Source organism: Panthera leo, chromosome A3 (genome assembly GCF_018350215.1).
Source record: "Panthera leo isolate Ple1 chromosome A3, P.leo_Ple1_pat1.1, whole genome shotgun sequence".
NCBI lineage: Eukaryota > Metazoa > Chordata > Mammalia > Carnivora > Felidae > Panthera > Panthera leo.
The window spans coordinates 21,738,633-21,759,636 of record NC_056681.1 but is presented as its reverse complement, the minus strand read 5'-3'; the positions used below and the strand labels follow the sequence as shown (position 1 = coordinate 21,759,636).

Below are 21,004 nucleotides of genomic sequence, written 5' to 3'. Positions count from 1 at the left end.
TATTACATTTTCCTCTTTGAAAATTACAGCTCTGATACCTCACCGTTCCGCCAGCACCCCACCCCCCGCCTCGCTCAGGTATACAGAGAATGGTCTCTTGTAGCTCTTCCCCGTCCATTCAATCAGCAAGAGTCAGAGGGAAAATTGAGAAGTTCTGGTTCAGTATTTGCAGAGCTGCCGAAAACCCAAAGTCTCTTCTTTATTTGGAATCTGGTAGAAACCGCTTCTGGAAAGAGTAATTCAGTAAAAGAGAGGAAAGAGGGGTTGTTATTCATGTCTTACTCCATATGGCCTATTGCTTCGTTTTCCTCTCATTAAAACTGTAGAGTTTTTTTTAAATCCACATTTACATAGTGCCAATCTTTTGGACACAATGAGTGCCACATGAAGTACATTGTCAGGCTTTGCATGGTTTAGTTTCTGGTCTGTTTTATCTTTCATCTATAAAAGCTTTGATGTTTACCTTTTATATGTGGGAAGCATATAACAACATAGGAGGGAAGCTTACTGTTTACAGTCAGGCATCTTAGGTTGAAACCTAAGTTCCCACCACTGACTGAAGGACATGTACCTTAAGTCAGTTAACTAACCTCTCTGAGCCTTGGATTCTACATTTACAAGATGAGAATAGTACCTTTCTCACAGCTTAGTAGTGATGATTCAATGAGAAAATTGTGTATAGACTCAAATAAGCCTACTGTCATAGATAGACAATAGGTGGCAATTATTATTGTACCCTACTTCTTGCCAGTAGGTGTTTGAAGCCACTTACAGCGGACGGTCTGGTGGTACTAAACCTTAGGTTTGAATAAGAATTTGTCAAAACACAAATTCAGACTGGGGGAAATATTTGCAACATACATGACAAAAGGATAATGCTCTTCATTTACAGACAGCTTGTAGGAATCAAATTGGCAAAGGATAAGGCCAGGCAGTTCACCCATAAAGCAATACAGGTGGTCAGTAAATATCAGAAAAGGTGCTCAACCTTGTTCGTAACAAGAACAAAAACATACTAATCAAAAAAGATCCCATTTTTCACCTTCCATGTTGTCATAATTTTTAAGTTGGACAGTATCCAATCTGAGCGAGGATATGGGAAAACAGGTACTCTTTTATAATATATATGTAATTCTGCTTCCATTCTCCGTGTGTGTGTGTGTGTGTGTGTGTGTGTGTACACTGAGAGTGGACATAGAATCGGTACAACCTTTTTGGCAAATAATTTGTCAGTGTCTTTTGACACATGCAAATAGCTTTTGACTCCCCCAATTCCACTCTTAGGAATTTGCACACGTGCAAAAGTGTATTCCTTACCAGAAATAAAAGTATACTTGCCAGAATATGTGCACATGGATGTTTATTGCTTCATTGTTTCTAATAGCAAAAACAAACAAACAACCGAAAACTGGAAACCACCTAAAGTATTAATGATTGGGTGAGGCACTAAATTATGATAAATAATGTCAGTGGAATTCTAGATGGCCATTAGAAAAAAAACTAAATATGTGCTGATATAGAAAGGTATAATATTTTTTTTTCCTCTTCTCTGAAAATGTACACAAGATACCTACCTGTAGGTTTTCTTCCCCTTGGGAAGAGGAAAAGGGTAGTGAGAGGAGTTTGTGAAAAGACAAATATTAGGTGTTCAATAAATATTTGTTGAATACATTTTATACCTTTGTGTATAGTCTGGTTTTTACCATGTGCGTCCATTACTTTTGTTTTAAAATCCATTGGTGGAGCATGGAGGGAATCGCTAATAAGGCGGTAAAAGAAATTGTTTCCTATAGTTGAGCATAAATTCATCTTTGAGCTTCCCAGCAGCCAAGGCAAAGAGGGAACCCTGATAAGCACAAAAAATTCATCAGGAAAGAGAAACATTTTCCTAATCTTCATCTCTAAAAGGACTAGCTGCTGAGGGTTGGTCAAAACTCCCAATTTAGTCTTGTCCTCCCCAGCTTAAAATTCGTGAGTAGATTCTTGCCACTTTTCTTCATGATCCAACCTCTGCCACCTAACTGGCCTCCCCTCTTCCATGTGGATATGACAGTCCATGCACACTGGCCTTTGCATATATTGTTCCTTCTGCCTGCAGTGCTCTCTCCTCTTCTCTACCTGGTCGTCAGCCATGGCTGTTGTTTTGGGCTTTTTAAAGATTTTCAGTTGTTAGTTACCTCCACTGGTAATCCTTTTAGGTCAGATATCCCTTATCTGTGCTCCCCGAGTCCCCTGTGCCTACCTCAGCGATGGAACTTGTCACACTGTACTGTAATTATTGTTTTGTTTTCCCCACTAGACAAGGAGCTCCTCAAGGTTAGGGATAATGTGTTGATTGTTTGGGGGCCCTGAGCACCAAGTGTTTGCCAGGCACAAAGACCAGCAAGTGGTCAGTGAATGACTGAATGAGTAAGCTGAAGTTTGAGTCCTGCCTGTTTCGCCAGTTAACTAGCTGTGCCAACAAGTGTTTTTTGAGTAGGGGAGTCAAGGAGAAGCCTCACTGAGAAGATCACAGCTGAATTAAACTGGGTGTGAAGACTGAGCCGTGCGGATAATCTAGTGAAGAGCATTTCGGGTAGAGGAGACAGCAGGCACAGGAGCTCCAGAGTAGGAGCGTGCCTGACATTAGAAGCAGTGTTTAGTCTGAGTGAGTTGGGGGCCATCGGAGGGTTTTATACAGAGGAATGAGGGGATCTGACTTTGGGTTTTAACCTAAAGGATCATTCTGACTGCTCTATGGAGATTAGGCCAGGGCGGGGCGGGGGGGGGGGCGGGCAAGAGTGGAAGCAGAGAGACCCCCACAAGTAGGCTGTTGAGTATTCTAGCCAGGGATGAGGGTGATTTGGACCAAAGCAGCCACAGTGGGGGCAGCAGAAAGAAGAGGTGGGATTCTAGGTATGATGTGAAGAGAAAGCTGACAAGGTTTCTTTCCTATGGGACCTGTGAGAAAAGAGAGAGAGAATAAGGGACATCTCCACTGTTTTTGGCTTGAGGAACTGGAGAACCTGGTTGCCATTAACTAGGTGGAAAAGACCGCAGGGAACAGATCTGAGGAGGCAGATCGGGAGTTTTGATTTGGGACATATTCGGTTTAAAGGAGCTGTTGACAACCACGTGCGGAAAGCAGGTAGAAAGGCAGACACGTGAGTCTGTGTTCAGAGAACAAGACTGGCCCGTAGACCTGCGTTGTAAGTGGTTTTAAAAGCCGCGGGACTAGCATGGGGCTTCCCAGGGAAGTGAAGGTAGGTGGAAGATAGAATGCCAACCTACTCCAGCATTAAGAGATTGGAGACATAGGGGCGCCTGGGTAGCTCAGTTAAGCGTCCAACTCTTGATTTCTCAAGGTTCATGAGATCGAGCCCACATTGCTCTGTGCTGACAGCACGGAGCCTGCTTGGGATTGTTTCTCTGCCTCTCTCTCTGCCCCTCCCTTGCATGCGCTTGGGCGTGTGCGTGCGCTCTCTCTCTCTTTCTCTCTTTTTAAATAAATAAATGTTTTAAGAAGAGAGAAATCAAGGGCATGAAGAGGCAGGAACACTTCTGACATACGTGAGGAAAAAACAGACTCAGTCTGTGCTATGGTAATTGCCGACCTGTGGCTTTAATGAATAGTCAAGTGACTTTCTGAGAATTCAAGAGAAGTCTGACCTGTGAAGATGTTCTTAGTCCCTCTCCAAATAGAATATTTGTTGCCCACACGGTGGGCATTATTTCAGAATAAACTTCACTCTGCCATTTCTCCACGACTAGACTTCTGCTGCCTCCTTTTCAAGGTCATTATTCTTGATTTTAAAAAATTCTTTTTAAAGAAAAGAATCTCTTCACAGCTAAAGCCTATAATATACCCTTCAATTACCCTCTTCTTCCCAAGGTAGAAAAATAGTAGCTCATAATAGAAGCCTGTGGGTTATGTGAACTCAAAAAGCATTGTCACCATTTTGAAGTATTTACTGTCCAGCTGCTTTCGAACCTGAAGTAGGGAGTTTTAGTTGCACCAGAAGTGGCAACCCTGGGACCCTATCATATTTCTTGCTTAATTCTGGGATGTTTACTTGGGAAAAGTATAAGGTAATTTGAGAATATGATAGAATACATTTTACTTGTTCTTTATATACTCATCTCAAAGCTGATAGTCATACTCTGTTCACAGGTTATTTCTGCAAATGGGAGATTAGTTTAAGGTTCTGTTGTGGACAATAAAAATCAATTCCAGGCAGACTAGAAATTCTAACTTAGTTTTGATTCACTTGCTCAAGTTGTCCTTGAGGATATCATCCCTTTTGAATATGTTTCTTGTGCAGTATGTGAAGATCAGTTCAGGTTTGCAATGACACAGTTTAGGTTCTTGTCTTATTAATCAATAGCGGCAGTCAGGGAGGCCTACTTACTCCTCCTCCAATAGAACCAGGGCAGGCTTGGAGAGAGGTAATAATTACTGCTCTGATCACAGCATGTTCTCTTTTCTCCTTCCCAACCCAGAGCATGTCTGTTCGATCCTGGCTTCCCTCCTGCGGAACCTGAGAGGACAGCAGCGAACCCGGCTTCTGAATAAATTCACTGAAAATGACAGTGAGAAGGTGGGTGCCTGCTACACGGTAAGGAGGGGCCCAGGGCCGTCAGGGCAAAAGGAGTGCTGAGCTGAGCTCCTGCCCTAAAATACCTTCTCCAGCATTGCTTTGGGTCTTAGAGGTTGTTCTGGTGACTCTGCCTGTCATCTCCAGATACATCCGTCTGGGCACAGTAACACCTTAGGGTGGCAGCAACCAGCACCTTAGGAAGATTTTTAGACCCAGGCAGAGTGGGTTGTAATAGGATTTGGGTTAAGGGTTGCACAGCATGGCAAAGCGATTAAGAACATAGCCTCTGGATTCCGACATCTGGATTTGAACCTGGTTTTGCTCTTTTCAAGATGTGTGCCACTCTGAGCCTCATTTTCCCTATCTGTAGGATGGACACATTAATTCCCATCTTGAGGAAGAGTCAATGAGAGGAAGTTTAAATGAGTCCTTACTAGGTGGTGGTGATGGAAATGAAGGCTCCGTTGTGGACATAAAGAAAGGGTTGAGCCTGTCCTTAGAGGGACTGTGGAACATGGGAATGATCACGTAAATGAGATTAGATAGATATTATGTTGTTACCTAGTGTGCCATACCAAAAAAAGATTTTTAACAGTGATAGGGCCCACCATCTATTTAATGATTCCTGTGGATTGGGTCACTCAGCAGGTCCCTTACGTTCTTTGTATATTCTCACAACACCGTGTGGTTTACCCTTTGTGTAGGTATTCACATCTGCAGAAGAAGAAGCCGATGCTTAGAGTCATGTCATTTGCCCACGATCACTCTCTACGATGATCCCACCACTCACTAGTCACAAGTTAGATCATTCTAGATGCATAACATTAAGGACGAAAGTCCCTTTTATTGCATGCAATAATCTCGTTCCTTCCCACCGCCAGGTAAGGCTGAAAGTTTGTTGTACTTCGGAGAGAGGTTTATGACTGTCTCTCTGACCAGTTTTTCCAGCCTCACTGGCAGCATAGCATGGGGAAGAAGCCATCGTGAAGTCAGGCATAGAACACCTTAGCAGTCATGTCACCCTGGTGACATTTAACATCTGTGCCTCAGTTTCTTCATCTTTAAAATTAGGGTCACTGTCTGTCTCTCCTGCCCACATTCTCAGGTTTTTGTAAGGTGTAAGGAAATAATGGACACGAAAATATTCGGTAAACTGAAATATACAAGATCTTGGGGGTGTCAGTATTATCCAGAGAGGGTTTGGGCACAGTCCTCCTGGACTCTGATGCCGTGTTGAAGCACCATCTGCTGTTAACCACTGTAAGCTCTTGAGTAAATACCAGGGTTGCCAAGAGCCGTGGCTGTGCCAGCCTAGTAAAGAGAGAGGTTAGAAGTCTAGGCTGGTTTCACAGTGTGTGTTCAGTCTTTTGGAAGTCTTAGGCAAAAATGAAACTTTTTCAAACCCACTGAGTGTTCCTCAGGCCATGTTTGAAGCGTGACTTTTGCTAAGTTGAAAACTGATTTTTAAGTTATCGCTGAGCAAAAGTCAGGGCCTTTTTTTAAGTTGCTGAAAGAGTTTTTTTTCTTGTACTCTCTTCTGACTCGAAAGCAACTAAAGAGATTTTACGCAGACCTTTTTAAAAAAAGATCAGCTCTGGGGTAGAATCCGAACATGAAAGGTTTCAGTTGGAAAAAAATTTCTGTAAAGTTCTAAGTGAATATCAAGTATGTAACTTCAAGCTCCTTCTCTTTGCAAGAAGGGACTGGAATTCTTATTTATTTATTTATATTTAACAACTTGAATTCGTGGGAGCCCTGGCCAACCTGGAAACGCAGCCTCCTTGTGGGACTAGGCCTGCATTCAGACTGCATCCGCCCCAGGGGTCTGCTCGCTCTGCCCCGGCCCTTCCGTCCATTCCTGCTGGTTTCCTACGCAGAGCTCGTAGCCGACGTCGGAAGCAGGCGGTAGAGGGGCCTCCTGTTGGGAGGGGCTCCACTGTTCTCTTGCCTTGGTGTGCTTTTTCCTTCTCACTCATGTCTGAAACATCTCTCTTTCAGGTTGACAGACTGATGGAGCTGCATTTTAAATACCTGGACGCAATGCAGGTGGCCGACAAGAAGATTGAAGGGGAGAAACATGTACGTATCCCTGCCTGTCTTCTGCCGGCTGTTGACTTGCATGCCGTTCGGGTCTCTTTGTACCTTCTCTCTCCCCGCAGGACAGGCAAGGGCACAGGTGCCACCTACCCCCCGTGCCACCTGGCCTGGTGTTAGCATGGAGCGGATGACCGTCTGCCAGTGGTTATGACCGCTCTTCTAATAGGAGTGGAAGTGCTTTCGGAGGAAGGATCCCTGTCTGACCTGGGGGTCTGGGCGATAGCACGAGTACCCCTGACACGAGCAAAGTGCAGGGCTGTGACTTGGTACCACGTTGGCCGAGCTGGCAGAGTCTGTCTTAGTTCACACTCCTGCTGGCTGCTGTAGTCATAAGGGGAGCACCCGAGGGAAGGGTGATCTCAGGGGATAAGAACTGGAAAGAAAGTCTGAGGTCACTGAATCCAGATGAAAAACTGGAGACCCGGAGAAGGGAGACTCAGAGGCACCGCAGCGGAGCCTGCGTAGCAGGTTCCAGCGGACCGACCCTAATTTCTTCCGCTGGCAGCTGCTGAAAATGAAATTTGTTAGGTTTTTGTCTTGAGGGACTGTGTTTGCTGTGCTGGTGTCCTGCCTTCCGTACTTTCCACCTGATTCCGTTTTGTTCTCTGCCGTCTCTGGCCTCTGCCTTTCTCATCTGTCTCCTTCACTGGGGCAGAGACTCTTGTCTGTTGTTTAATGTCGATCTGTATTCTCACCCCTGCGAGACATTCCTCAGTCTTTGGTCACATTGCAAAAGGATCCTTTCCTTGCTTTTTTCAAAGTCTGTAATAGACTTCACTTTCCTTGTGATCTTGATTTGCCGTATCACTCCATTCTCTTTTCATTCTTCTTGCCTTAAAGCGCACTTGAGGCTTTTGACCCTCACTGGTGGGAGAGTCAGTTTCAGCACCTGGTCCCATCGTGTTGGGACAGTCCGGCTGCGGGGCGGGCCGTGTGCACAGGGACTTACACTAGCATTTGCCCTCAAGCTAGGCCTCAGGCCAGAGCGAGAGCTTGGAGGGGAGACGGTGACCCTGTTGTCTGTCCTGTTTCTCTTCACCCCTCGTATCTACCCCTCCCTTTTTACAAAATATGCACCTCCATTTATGAATGCCAGTGGACAGATAGCTGTGGTTATCATTCTTGTGATTTGCCTAAACCTAGTAAGTCCTCAGATGTTTGTTGATTGATTGAATTGACTGCCTGGGACATTCTTCGTTTATACGCTGATACTACTGCAAGATAAAAGGCCAGGACTGAATTCTGAGGCTGGACTTCAGATGCCAGCATGTTACGCACGTAGTTGCTTCGTTCCACCCTCCCACTGCCTTTATTTTGTCCTTTGATTGAGGTTTCCTTTTCCGTCTTTTCTTCCCTTTCCGGTAACTTGTGAGGATGGCCGCTTAGTGACTATTTAAGTGCCAGAGTGATGTCTTCTTTTTCTTCATCTGAATGATAATTAGAAACAAACTGAAATTTCCCTGGACTTTTGGAGGGACACAGCCATGAGACAGTTAGAACTCCAGCTCTGGCTGAAGACCCGTGTTATCTGCTAGAGGAAGTTTTCAGGGAGAGAGAGAGCACCTGGGAGTCTAGAGACCTGGAATTTTAGGCAAGCACCGCCTCTCAGTCCCTGCCTGGCCGTGGCTCGTCAAACCATGCTTCGTGTAGCCTGTTCCCTAACTGAAATGTAGCAGCAGAGGTGACCTCTCAGGTCCTCCTCTGCTTAAAGTAGTGCCTCAGGTTCAAGTGAACATCCTCTAGGGACCCTGCCAGCTTTTAGCAGCGGGGTGGAGGACAAGCAGAGTGAGAGGCTGATCAGTGACCGAACTGTCCCGAATACAGAGGAGCAGCGGCCTCGGAGAAAAGGTTGGTGAGTGGGGAGTCGCAGGACCCCGGGTTTGAATCCCAGCTCTGCCACGTCCTGGCTCTGAGACCTCGGACAGATGAGCTGACCTCTCTAAACTTTGGTTTTCTCATCTGTAAAATGGAAATAACACTTCCCTCTTGGGGTTGTTATAACACTAAGCATAAAGTATATAAAGCACCTTGCTGAATTTGGAGGAACCGTGGCCCCTGCTTGGTGCTCCTAGCTTCCTTTGCAGTTCTTGTCAACTTTTAAGCTAGTCGGGCAGTCCTTTTCCTGAGGGCATCCCCCTTGCCATCTGTCCCGGAAGGAGTCCCCCTGCCAGACCAAAGTTGGCACCGTCATCTACGTCATTTGAGGGGAAGCTGGAGTAGACGTTTTGCTGATGGAGACCGAGTAAGCTGCTGGGCGCGAGGGGGGGCAGCTTGCGCGCGGCCGGTGGGAAACTTGGCCTGCTTCCCACCAGATTATCTGTTATCAGCATCGAAGAGGGTGTGAAATTGATTAGCACCGACGGAGAGTAATTGCTGCAGCCACTCTGCCCCGGCGTTCACCGAGCTTCTGTGTGCCACGGGCACCGGGCTGCCATTCCCTGACAGACCTCTGTCTCCTTGATGCCAAGGCCGTTTTGCTGGGCACTGGCAAACATTCCAAGGCCATTAGTGCCCAGCAGCCTCGGCGCTGCGCAGAGAGACAGGGCAGGGTGGGGGGCGAAGGATGCATGCGTGAGCAGCGCTCTCTGCCAGCACTCCGGCTCCATCCTGGCAGATGCAGCCGCCTCGCAGGTGGACGGTGACTCGGAACAAAACGACCTCCTTTTCACCTCTCCTGCAAGCAGTCTTCTCTCCTAAGTCATGAGCAATTTGCTGCCTCACCCCACCCCGTCTCCATTAAACTTGGATGTCCTACACCCGTTGGGAACTCAGCAAATATTTGTTGACTCGAATTGAATGCTTATTTCTCAGGCATTTGATGACATTGACCGTTAGATCAGTAATGAATAAATATCTCACGCACTTCGCCAAGTCTGCAACAAAAAAGACCTTAGATAACAGGGTCAGGTATTGACCCAGATACTGGGGGTCAGGTATTGACATTTTTAGTGTCTCAGAGCCCCCTTCTTCACTGCAAACTTCAGACTTCCTTGGGCACAGTGCAAATGGCCGTGGTTTGCAATTGACCCAGATTCACTGGAGAGAATCCAGTTGTTGGGCAAATACTTCTCAGACGCCTGCTCTGTGCGAAGCACTGGGCTAGCCGCCGGCAGGGGTGAGAGTCAGAGATGCCGGTGGAAGAAGGGGCCCCAGGGGCGGCGCTGCTGGCGAGGGCCGGAGGCCCCCAGGGAGCAGGGAGCAGTCGGCTGCTGCGCCTAGGGGCACCCTCAGCTGTTCCGCGCATGAGGCAAGACTTGAGCCGCACTTGAAAAGATGGGAGACGTGTCAGGCATATCCAACTAAAGAGGAACAGGAGCAGGAGGGGCAGCGGGAAGCCAGTGGGGGGTGAGTGGTTAGTTAAACCACAGGAGCCCAGGATGAGAAGGGGGAGCATGGGCTTTAGAGCCCGACTTCTTTCTTGTTTCTGACTGGACAAACAGCTTAAGTTCCCTGCCTTATTTTCTTCCTTGGTGCTGTTTTCTTTTCAAGGTGTGTGCCCCAACCTGTGTACTTAGGGGAATTACAAAAGGAGGGATCTGGCGAAAGCTGAAAGCTGATTCGCAGGGTTTGGCACACAGCCGGTGGCCAGACAATCTTCCGTTGTCTCTTTAAGGCCTGTTTGCATCCCCATCGCCCCTACGTGCACTCACATTTTCCGACTCTCCTAGCGCAGCGAGATTTTGCATGATCGGGGTGCTCCCCATTTTGTTAGGTCCTCTCCTGCCACTGTGCACTCCTTCCTGCCCCACAGCCTTTGCATTTGCTTCTCCCCTCCGTCCTGGCTCTTCTCGTGTGGTGCTTCCCTCCACCTTCAGGTCTCAGCCTGAATGTTACCTCCTCAGACAGGTTTTCAGTGATCACCGTATGTAAGCAGCACCCCCATCCCCGGTGCCTCTTCACAGCCTGTCATAAGTTATTTGTTTACTGTGTCTCTGGTGTCGTAGTCTCTCTCGTTCAGCATATTCTCAGGACTTACATAGTGACCGACATGCAGTAAATGAAGGACCGTTGCTCCTGAGATGCAATTAACATTTGTCCTTGGGTATGAAGGAAAATTGAGGGTCCTAGGTTTTTTCTACATTATTCCGTAACTCTCATTTTCTTTTTCTTGAGTCTCATTTTTAACCCTAATTTTTCTTTGCTCTATAATTAGCCCCATCATCCTGGGTGGTTCAGTCAGTTGAGTGTCCGACTTTGGCTCAAGTTATGATCTCACGGTTCGTGAGTTCGAGCCTCATGTCAGGCTTTCTGGTGCCAGCACAGAGCCCACTTGAGATGATCTGTCCCCCTCTCTCGCTGCCCCTCCCCTATTTGGATGCTCGCTTGCTTTCTCTCTCTCTCTCTCTCTCTCTCTCTCTCTCTCTCTCTCTCTCTGTCTCTCTCTCAAAAATACATAAACGGTTATAATTGGTCCCATCATCAAACTTATCTGAGGACATCCGTGTAGATTCTGTGGCCTACTGTGGCAGAGTTCAACAAGGTAAAATCCTCCTACTTAAGAGTCTACAGGACAACCTGGTAATTCTACACAAATTCGGTTCGAATCGCATTCCTGCAGTGATTTGTGACTGTCAAAGACTTCCACGTCGGGCACAGTGACACGCTGCTTCCATGTTTTGTTCTGCGACTGTTTGATTCCAGGGCCACAGTGTATCTGGACTTGCCCTCGGGGCTCCTGGTTACAAGATTTGACCTGAACTTTTAAAGGGCATGCAGTTCTTAGACTCTTCTGGTGAGCAGCAGTTCTCCATGATCTGTAAATATTCAGGATGCTTGTCTCAGCAGATTTCACCTGGCTCCCCCAACAACACAAAGCCCAGAAAATACCGAGATCCCTGGTGTTGGAAAGTTGTCTTGACTTCTCATTGGTTCCTTCTGGCTTCTGTTGGTTAAATGTACAGAGACGCCTGGCTCCTGACTGTCAGAAGTGAGACATAATTATATAGGTACTGGCAGGGATTTTAAAAGAGGGAGGAGAGCCTTGGAGAGAGGTTTCCCTTTTTTAGTTCCTGGGAAAATTATACTCAGCAGGTTTATTCAGTAAAGTGTTCTCACCACATACTTTGCACTGTAATGACTTACAAATTGCATGCTAATTTTGCCACAGTTAAATCATTCTAGGCTTTATCCTGGAAAGAGAAAGATGGACTCCTTGTAATGAAACAGTATCCACAGGACTTGATGTGTGAAACAGACTTGGGCTATTTCTTTAGCATTTGAAACTCCTTTAAGGTTTTGTACAGAAGTGGGTAGAGCACAGGAATGCATGCGTGGGGTACGTGGTCCTAGAGCACTGGGTAAGGATATAGACAGGATAAGTAGGAGACCGCCGTTGGTTCTTATGCTAACTGTGCTGGAAGCTTCCGGGACATCCTTAAAAAAGGAGAATCTTGCTAAGAGTTCCTCTCGGCTGTTGTTTAAACCAGTTCCCAAAACTTTCTCCTTGAATGTTCGGTCCATGAATTTGCCAGAACACAGCCGACGGTAGAAGCCCGTGATGGTGGGGGAGGCTGTGTCCTGGTGCTTTTTCCCGTCCCTTAGACACCCACAGACTTAGCCATATGCCTGCTCATCCTCTGTGGCCCCCTGCCTGCCCCCTTCCCAATCAGTCATCCTTTCTCCCTACCCCCGGAAGGGAAGTCAGAGGGGCTCAGTTCTCGTCCTGTGCCCCTGCCACTGGCCTCGCGGTGTGGGCTTGCGCACTCTGGCTTTTCTCATCTTCCCTGACCCCCGGTTTCAGTGGGTTTTTGGGCTCCCCCCTGCCATCCTCACAGGCTTGATGTGGGCCTGGTAAGATCAGAGCCATGCACTGGTGACTCCCGAAGTGTCTGCAGACTCTCACAGCCACTCGCACAGGACATCACCTGTAGGCTTTGTGGCTCAGTGAGTCCAGAGCCCAGTCTGTGGCCCTAACTGTGTATCATCCTCCCCCCCGCCCCCCGCCGTGCCAGGGCCACTCACCAGTCTAACCAGGTCAAAACCTGGGCATCATCCTCTTCCTCCTTTCTCTCCTCCTCCTCCCACTGCGCATCCATCGGTATAGTTTTACCTCCACCCTCTGTCCAGGCTCTTCGTGCTCCCCTGTCCTCACCACTGCTACTCACACTCGGACAGCCAGCATCTTTTCCTCCTGTGTTAGTGCCGCAGCCTCCTCACCGACCAGTCTCCCTGCAGAGGTCCGTCCTCTCCGATTCATTCCCTGCACAGTAACCAGAGATTTTCCTAAAATTACAGCACGTTACGGCACTCCTCCACCCAGACCCAGGACACGCTGGCTCTGCATTACCTGCAGGCTGTGCTCTAAACTCCTCCCGGGCCCTGCCTGCCGCCCCAGCTGCAGCCCTCACCGCCCTTCCCCTTGGGATGTGCAAACGCCGTTCTGTACCGCTTGCGCCTGCGTGACCTTTGCTTCCTCCAGCCTTCTGCTGTTTGCCCAGAATTCCTCTCCATGCCATCTTCCTCACACCCCTTCCCTGCAACTGGCTTATTCCTCCGTATCCTTAAGAGCTTTGGCAGAAAAGTCAGTCCGTAAATGCATGTTAAATGTGTCCTGTGTGCCAAGCATGCTGCTCAGAGTTGCTGAGCCGGTTCCTGCAGAAAGCCTCCCCTGCCCTCCTGGCCCCACCGGGGCCCCAGGGCCCTCGGGGCCCCCTGTGCGCTCCAGCCTGCACCACACAGACCCACATCTGGCCTCTGCTTCAGTTTCCTCATCAGGAAAAGGAGGGGAATGATCATACGTATCTTGAAGGGTTGCAGGGAAGATGAAATAAACTAATACGTATAAATCACTTAGAATAGTTTCTGGCACGAGGAAGTACGCCGTAAGTGGTAGCTGTTATTGTAAGTGTTTTTTGGCCTGTATACTTGTCACTGTCTCCCTCTAAAGTTAAGTCTTCACAAGCAGGGACCCATCTTACTTTCTCAGCACCCCCAACAGGATTGTTCTTCTCTGGCCTTGTGTTCTTGTATCTGCTATCAGGGAAGCTCTCCGGTTCTCTCAAGGCTGGCTTAAATGTTGTCAAAATTCAAATGAGCGATCATGAGTATTTTTTGTTTTGTTTTGCTTTTTCAGTAAATTTAGAAATTGAAGGCACACCAGTCACGGAGGCATCATGGTAATGTGGAAGGAACATGAATCCTGAGGTCATATGGCCCAAGGTTAAATCTCAGCTTAGCCACACATGAACTCTGTTTTTTGGGAAATGACTTGCCCTATGCATGTTTTAAGTTTCATGGCACTTTTACCAGAGGGTCATTTTGAAGATTAACGAGATTGTTTGTAGAAACCAGTCCTACGCTTATATGCTGGGCTGGCCTAACACGTAGTCTGTTTCTCCTGTGTGGGCAAAGCTCTCGCCTGAGATCCTTGGATTCTTGTCAGAGCTGGTGTCAGTTAGTTATGTGTTCTCAAAAAAAAAAAAAAAAAAATCCCTTCTATTAATTCTCCAGCCTCGGTTTCCCTGGCTAAAAATGACTGGCAGTGTCTAGGTTCCTCCTCTAACAGCCTGCCCTATTTTAGAAGCTCTTAGAAGGGGGTTTTATTTGCCACTGTTTGTGCACAACCCCCCTCCCCCCACCACACATCTCCACTTACCTGTCTCTCCCATGGCTTAAACTCTCCCCCTTGCTTTTTAAGAAAAAAAGAAATGGGACTTTTCTAAATGGTGGGGCAGTTCTTGCCCACGACTACAGACAGTAACTGTGACCCGTCGGGGCTCTGAGTCACGCCCCCTCTTATTAAGGCAAGAGGGATTCTTATTGGCTTCGTAGCAGCTTCTTTTATGACTGTCTCCTTCCATCAGTGAGGGGCAGCTCGCTGCCTGTCAGGGGCAGATTAGAAATGGCATCCACATGCTCATTTGGAGGCTTGCGACTTGCCTGCTGAGAGAGAGAGAGGCGCGCGGAAAGGTGGTGATTTGGTAGTGCTCCTGACGACAGATTACCATTTAAAGTGAGGATGTGGCTGGGGGAGGGGAGGGACAACGCGCAGGCCTGCAGAAACGACACCTTGACACCACACACCACACGTACCACCTCCTTGTGTATCTTTGGAGACGAATCTGTTTATTTTAGCAGCCCCCAAACAGGCTTATGCTGCTGCGAATTGCAATCTGTTCTACTTAATGCGCCATTCACTGAATTACCATCTAAGTTTTTATTCTAGCCCTCTCTCATGGAATGAACCACACAAAACCTTTCAGAGTGTCTTTTTTTTTCCCCCCAACTCCCCCAAACTGCATGTGGAATTTGCCGGCCAACTATAAATTCTTCCCGCCCCCCTGCCCCTGTCCTCTTTTTAAAAAAAATTTCTTCAATTTACAAGGAAAAGACGGCCCAGGAAACCAGATGACCTTATATTTAATGCTGCTGGTTTGCATTAGTCTCTAGAAAGAAAAAAAAAATCCTATCTATTTGTTCGTATGCTGATACTGGAAAAGGTCTATAAAACAAAGACTTTTTCCTTCTTTGAGCTATGAAAGTAATCACAGGCTCGGAGCCAAACTTCCGTGGGTTTTATCCTGTCTCCAACTCCTACTCAGCCATGAGCTTTGTGGCCTCAGGAGATATATCACTTCCTTAAGCCTCTGTTTCCCGTCTGAAAGGTGGACATAGTCAAAGTTCCTGCCTCCTGGGGTGCTTGCTTGTGAGGAAAAGATAAGAAATCCATTGAGTGCTTAGCCCGGTGCCTCGCACACAGTGAGGCCTCTGGAAATATTGCTATTGTCGTTACCCGTTTGTTGCCTCCTGTCTCCATCACCAGAGGGATGAGACAAATAGAAAAAGGTCTTGGATGAGGAAATCACCTTCCACCAGAGTCTTTAACCGAAACTCAGTGACAGTCATTTGACATCTGTCTCCATTTTTCCATCTGTGAAATCTGAAAATGATATTTGAAATGTGCGTGCCCAACACAGGGCACAAACAGCAAGGGAGGTTAATGAAGATACCCTGCTTTCAAAGGTAAAAAGCGCTTATGTGGATGTTGAGTTGTCATTGCTTCACAAAGAAGACAGTCACCTTCTCTCTCCTCAGAGGTGAGAGTTGAATGAATGAATTTGTGAAAGACTTCCTTTAAATTTTAACTCTCCTGCCTCATTTCAGATACAGTTTAAAGTACCGATAGATTTGCACTCTGACAAATTTTTTTTGAGACAGAGACAGTGCACGCAGGGGAGGGACAGAGAAAGAGGGGGAGAGAGAGAGAGAGAGAGAGAAAGAGAGAATCCTAAATAGGCTCCACAATGTAGGTGGGGAACCCAACGCGGGACTCGAACTCATAGATCAAACCATGAATGACCTGGGCCAAAATCAAGAGTCGGATGCTTCACTGATTGAGCCACCCAGGTGCCCCTGAAAATTTTTAAAGTAAGATATGTTTACTGAAGGAAGTTAGTGGGTTTTGGGGATTTCTCTTTAATCCCTATTAGTCATATTGCCATTTGAAGAGCACTCGATTTACGTGTCCAGATTGTTTTAGGATGGCCTATCTAATGGAACAGCAGATCCGGGGCTTGTCTCTTTGTTGCAGGGAAGTTTAATTTATTGTGAGAGGATCAGCTAATCGTCAGTGCCGACCATTGTGTCCGTCAAGGTGGCAGTTCATGTCTCCTGCTTGAGGCGTTTCTGACCGTGGCTCTTCTGTCTGGGAGCACGTTGGTCAGTAGCTTCAGTCTGTCCGTATATATACCCAGATACAAGCAGAAATCCATCACATCTGGTTGTGGAGGTGGCTCACTGCTAGATTTGCCACACGTTATCTAAGCTAAAAGGAACCTTCTAGAGCACCAGATGAGGGCAGCCAGAAGAAGGCCCGCTGCCTGTCCCCGTCCAGCAGTCAGCACAGACATAGATAACTGATCTCAGTGCTCTTGCCCCACAAGCTCCAGTTGGCCTCACAGCCCTTTTCCATGTAGTACTTGAGAGCCATTGCAGTGAGCTAGAGGGGACACTCTGAAGAAAACCTGTTTCCCTCCCTGATCCAGTGCAGGCTTCTTGTTTCCAGGCAAAGGTACTGAGACACGAAAAGTTAGATGACTTGTGTAAGGACGCTGGTAAGTTAGTGTTAGTGGGATCCGATCTTTTTTGTACAGTGCTCTGTCCTGCTTTGGCCGAGGAACGTGTTTGTAGAAGTTATACATCACAATTCAGAGAAGTCCCACTGTCTAGTTAAATGCTTCTTACGATGTCAGAGTGTCTCTTAAAAGGGAAAGAAGGCAAGAGAGGTTGGGTATCTTTTTTTAGAATGAGGTATTTGTGGCCTGTTGTACCCATGTACTAAGTTTAGCACCCATGTGCTAAGGACTCGGAGCTACAGGTTTAATCTCTGCAGGGGCCAGCTAGCTTCACCCTCTTCTTTATCTGCTTGGCTTTGAAGCATGTCTTACTGGTCATTTGGGCATAAGTCATTCCCTCCCTACCGCCAGGCAGTGAAGCAAGTGTGCTACTTGTGTGGCCACGAGTACATACCCATCAGAGTGTTCTAAATCAGACTCCTTCAGTTCTTCCAGAACCTTCTGTGAGGGAAATAACAGGGTGGAGAGAAGCTCGTGATGATGGTTTTTTTCATTCCTCGAATGTTTATATTACTTTCGCATTACTTCGGAGACTGAATCCTAGCCAAACGGTCACGAGCTGTGTCCCACGGGCAGCCGTTTTAGAGTCTCAGACACCCTGAGAGTCGTTCAGAGGTTAGTTCTACGTCCTTATCTCCGCATCAGTTTTTTTATCTTGTGTTTTGGAATCCCAGAAAAGGAGCCAGAAATGCAGTAATCCGTTGATAATTAAGGTGATCTATGATCCTGCTTCTGAAGACAGACCAAAACTTAAGAAGATGTTCCTAAAAGAACTGTAGCCACACTTTCTTCGTCTCCATCAGAATGATACGTAATCATCGTCCTCCCTTTATTTCCCTTTAAACACAGAGTACACATTTGTGTTCAACTTCCCTGAATCCATTCAGCAGTAGATATTCCTGCCACAGAGTTGTAACAGGCTAGATAAGGTGCTATCCTGACAGCAGTCACCTTCTCTGCTGGCTGGTTTCTATGATGCTTCTAAAACTGTCAGGGCAGAGACTTCGTCTTAGAAGCCAATCTCTGTTTCATCTTTGTGCATGTTCAACGCAGCGATGGCGATGCCTTTCTTGGAGATGAGCTAAAGTCGTATCTCAGATCTACATTTGAAATTTTCACTTTCAAATCATCTGGCCGTATATCTAAAAGTAGAATGTTGAATTGAACGTTGTCAGAGTCTTGAAGTTCTAAGGAAAGAGGAAAAAATGGGGTTTGGCATTGCTCTCTTGGGTCCGTCCTTTCTGGATGACAGTATTTAGAGAAACGGGAAGGTACGGTATGTACCTGCCTTAACCGGTTAAAAGAAGATCAGATTGTGGGGAAGAGTATGAAAAAGGAGAAAGCACCAGGGCTCTTCAGACCTAAGTGAAGAAACCTCATTTTGCTGAGTTCCATTCTTGAGCCTTTCTACCACTCTTACCTAGCATCTTCCTTTGTTCTCTCCGACGACTCAGAAATCTGTACCCACACAAACATGGTCGTATGAAAAGAACACCTACTTGGGTCTGAATCCCGGTTCTGCCCCCCACTAGCCTTGGGGAGGCTGCTCTGCCAAGTCCATTTCCTCATCTAAAATGAGGGTAGTGAGCCCTGCCTTCCAACATTTGTGAGAAGCAAAGGAATTTAAAAGCACTTAGACCTCTGTCTGACACACAACAAGCCCTCGGTAAGCACTCGCTGCTCGTCCTAGGTGGATAGATGGTGGCTGCAGTGGTTTTTATGCAGACTGCCTCCCACGATGCCCCGTGTATAGCAATCGATCAAAAACAATACCATCTGCCGAGAGCTAGGATCTAATAAGCAAAAAAACACACTCCCTTACTCCTTTCTAACCTTTCTTTTAGTGATACGGATACTCCACTGTTGCTCTGCCTCATGCTCGCCAGGTTGACTCTTCCAGGCCTCGATCCGTGCTATTACTCAACCTGCTTAGAATATCCTTTCCAGCGTGTCAGGCACCTTCAGAATCCACCTCAAGTGGACATCTCCTTCGAAGTCTTTTGACCCCCCCAGACGTAGCGTGTCCTTCTCCTGGGTTCCCAAGGCACTTGGTACAATTTGAGAGGTCCATGATAATAGTCGTTACTGCATTTTTAAAACTTAACAATTTGTTCATATTTGTCAACATCATGAAGCCGTAATCTCCTTGATTATGTAGACCGTTTTATTTATCTTTGCCAGCCACCCCCCAGCACACCGTACGATACCTGGCCCATGAGTTGGTGTTCAGGAAATCCTGATCAGGTAGATGAATGAAGTGTGTTCCACTCCCAGTTTCCATGTTTGCAAACCTCTAGAAGTTTCGTCACCTCTTCTCTCCTCTCCTCCCCTCCATCTGATCTCCTCCTCACGCAGGCCGCTGATACTCTGGCTTCCCAGCCGTGTGTTCTGCTTGCCTCTCGGGGCTCTAAGCCAGCGTGTCCACCATACAGGTGTTGCACGGTCTCGTTACATTTTCCTGCACAGTGTGGCCTGCAGCCCATTGTGTCCCACCTCTCTGGCCAGCATTCAGGCCTCCCACCAGCTGGCCCTCCGAGGTCCCGGCCCTCACCACTTCCTGGTGTTTCCCTATTTCCCTATCCACAAGAATCTTAGCACACACAGCTCATTAAACAGCACTGAACTTTTACCTGCATTTCTTTCGATCCTGTCTGACAGATGCTTTCTAAGAGCCTTCTGTGCCCAAAGTGCCATGCAAGGTGCTTTCTAGGACACAAAGAAGAGTAAAACGCACCTCTTGCTTTCAAGGCGCCTACACAGGAAAGAGGCACCCATCTGAAAAACTGTTCAAGGCAGGTCACGGGAGGTGCCATAAAAGAGGTATAAATCCAAGTCTTAGGGGTTTGACGGACTGAAAAATGCTAGTATCTAGTTGGAAAACTTTTCAAGCTGGAAAAAGTTTTCAAAGATGCCAAGAAAACTTTTGAAAGGAATATCACGTTTTAGACTTTGAATATGGTTATGATAGTGTTTGAGCGGTGGGGAAAGTACCAACGTTACAAGCAGAGATGAAGAAGCCAGAAAGTGGAGGGCAGGCCAGTCTGTGCTATGCGTGCAGAGGAGAGTGGGGGGGCTGGCGAGCAGAGAGCATGAACAGCGTAAGGCCTCAGATCCCCGGAAGGCCGTCATCCTTCAGGCCTTCATTCTGCTGTCCCTCCCGTGAACCTTGAAACCTTACCCAGAAGTCACTTCTCCCCAGACTCCCTCCCATCTTAACCAACCCTGATAGGTGCCTGCCACTTGTAATTGTTTGTAACTTGAGCACGCAACATATGCCTTTACTTTCTGGTCATTTCCTGTGCCTCTGTGACCTCCCCAGACAGCCTACTTGTCCGTGACCAAGAAGACCAGGGCCTCCCCTTTACCTCCGTTTTTACTCTTCTTCTGCCTAATGCTTAGAATGGCATCCTTGCCACTGGGCGCTTAGCTGGGCTGGGATCTGAACGCTTGGCGTTATGTTAATCATTTCTACCTCAGAGGTGAATCAGACAGGATTCCTGTCCCCAGGGAGTCCATATTCTAGTAACTGGTAATTATGGAATTATGAGCAACCTACTTAACCTCTGTGTGCCTTGGATTCTAATTTGTACAATGGGATTAATAATCCCTTCCCTGCTCTCTTTAAATTTGGTAGTAAGGACCATATATACAATAACACTTTAAACTCTACAGCATTACAGAAGTGTAAAGTATTAGCAGCAAATGCTTTTTGCATGAGTGGAAGTCAGGAGTAATTTTGCTTCCTGTGCCCCCAGCTGCTGAACACTTAGGCGTTCTGGAGCAGGAAGTTATGATTATGAGTAAATGAGAAACTAAAGAGACCCTTCTATTTTTAAACTCCTTGGACATCAGTCCAGTGCTCCATGACTACCTCGTGAACATTAACACTATTACCAGATTACCGAGGAATTTGCTACTAAATGAAGCTAGGAATTAGTGGTGGTGATTTGCCAGATAGCATAGCCCTCCTTTGCCTCAGACAGAGGCCTTTAGGAGCGAGATGAAAAGTAGCCTTGTGTTGCTACAGGCCGGCCCCTTGGGCAAATAAAGGAGTGCATTATCTGCGTCTAAATAGTCTCTGAAGGATCTTGTTGGAGATTGATAACCAAGTGGTAAGTCCTTCAAGTTTGGGAGAGTGGAAAGCGGGGTCCCAAGGGCTTCTGTCAGTGACAGGAGCCTGAGTTGTCAGAGGGAACTATGGCCATAAAACTACTGACGGAATTAAGAAATGGATTGTTGTCATCAAAAGCATGTATC

At 47.0% G+C, this 21,004-nt stretch overlaps 1 protein-coding gene across 2 annotated transcripts in view; it reads left to right on the top strand.

Moving 5' to 3' along the window:
• The window catches only part of CTNNBL1 (catenin beta like 1), a 160,381-nt gene that overhangs the window by 127,046 nt on the left and 12,331 nt on the right, over nt 1–21,004 (top strand). For both annotated transcript variants that reach the window (XM_042931003.1, XM_042931004.1), the window contains exons 12-13: nt 4,480–4,577; nt 6,576–6,656. In XM_042931003.1, coding sequence (XP_042786937.1) covers nt 4,480–4,577; nt 6,576–6,656 — 179 coding nt within the window. The remainder of the gene's footprint in view (nt 1–4,479; nt 4,578–6,575; nt 6,657–21,004) is intronic.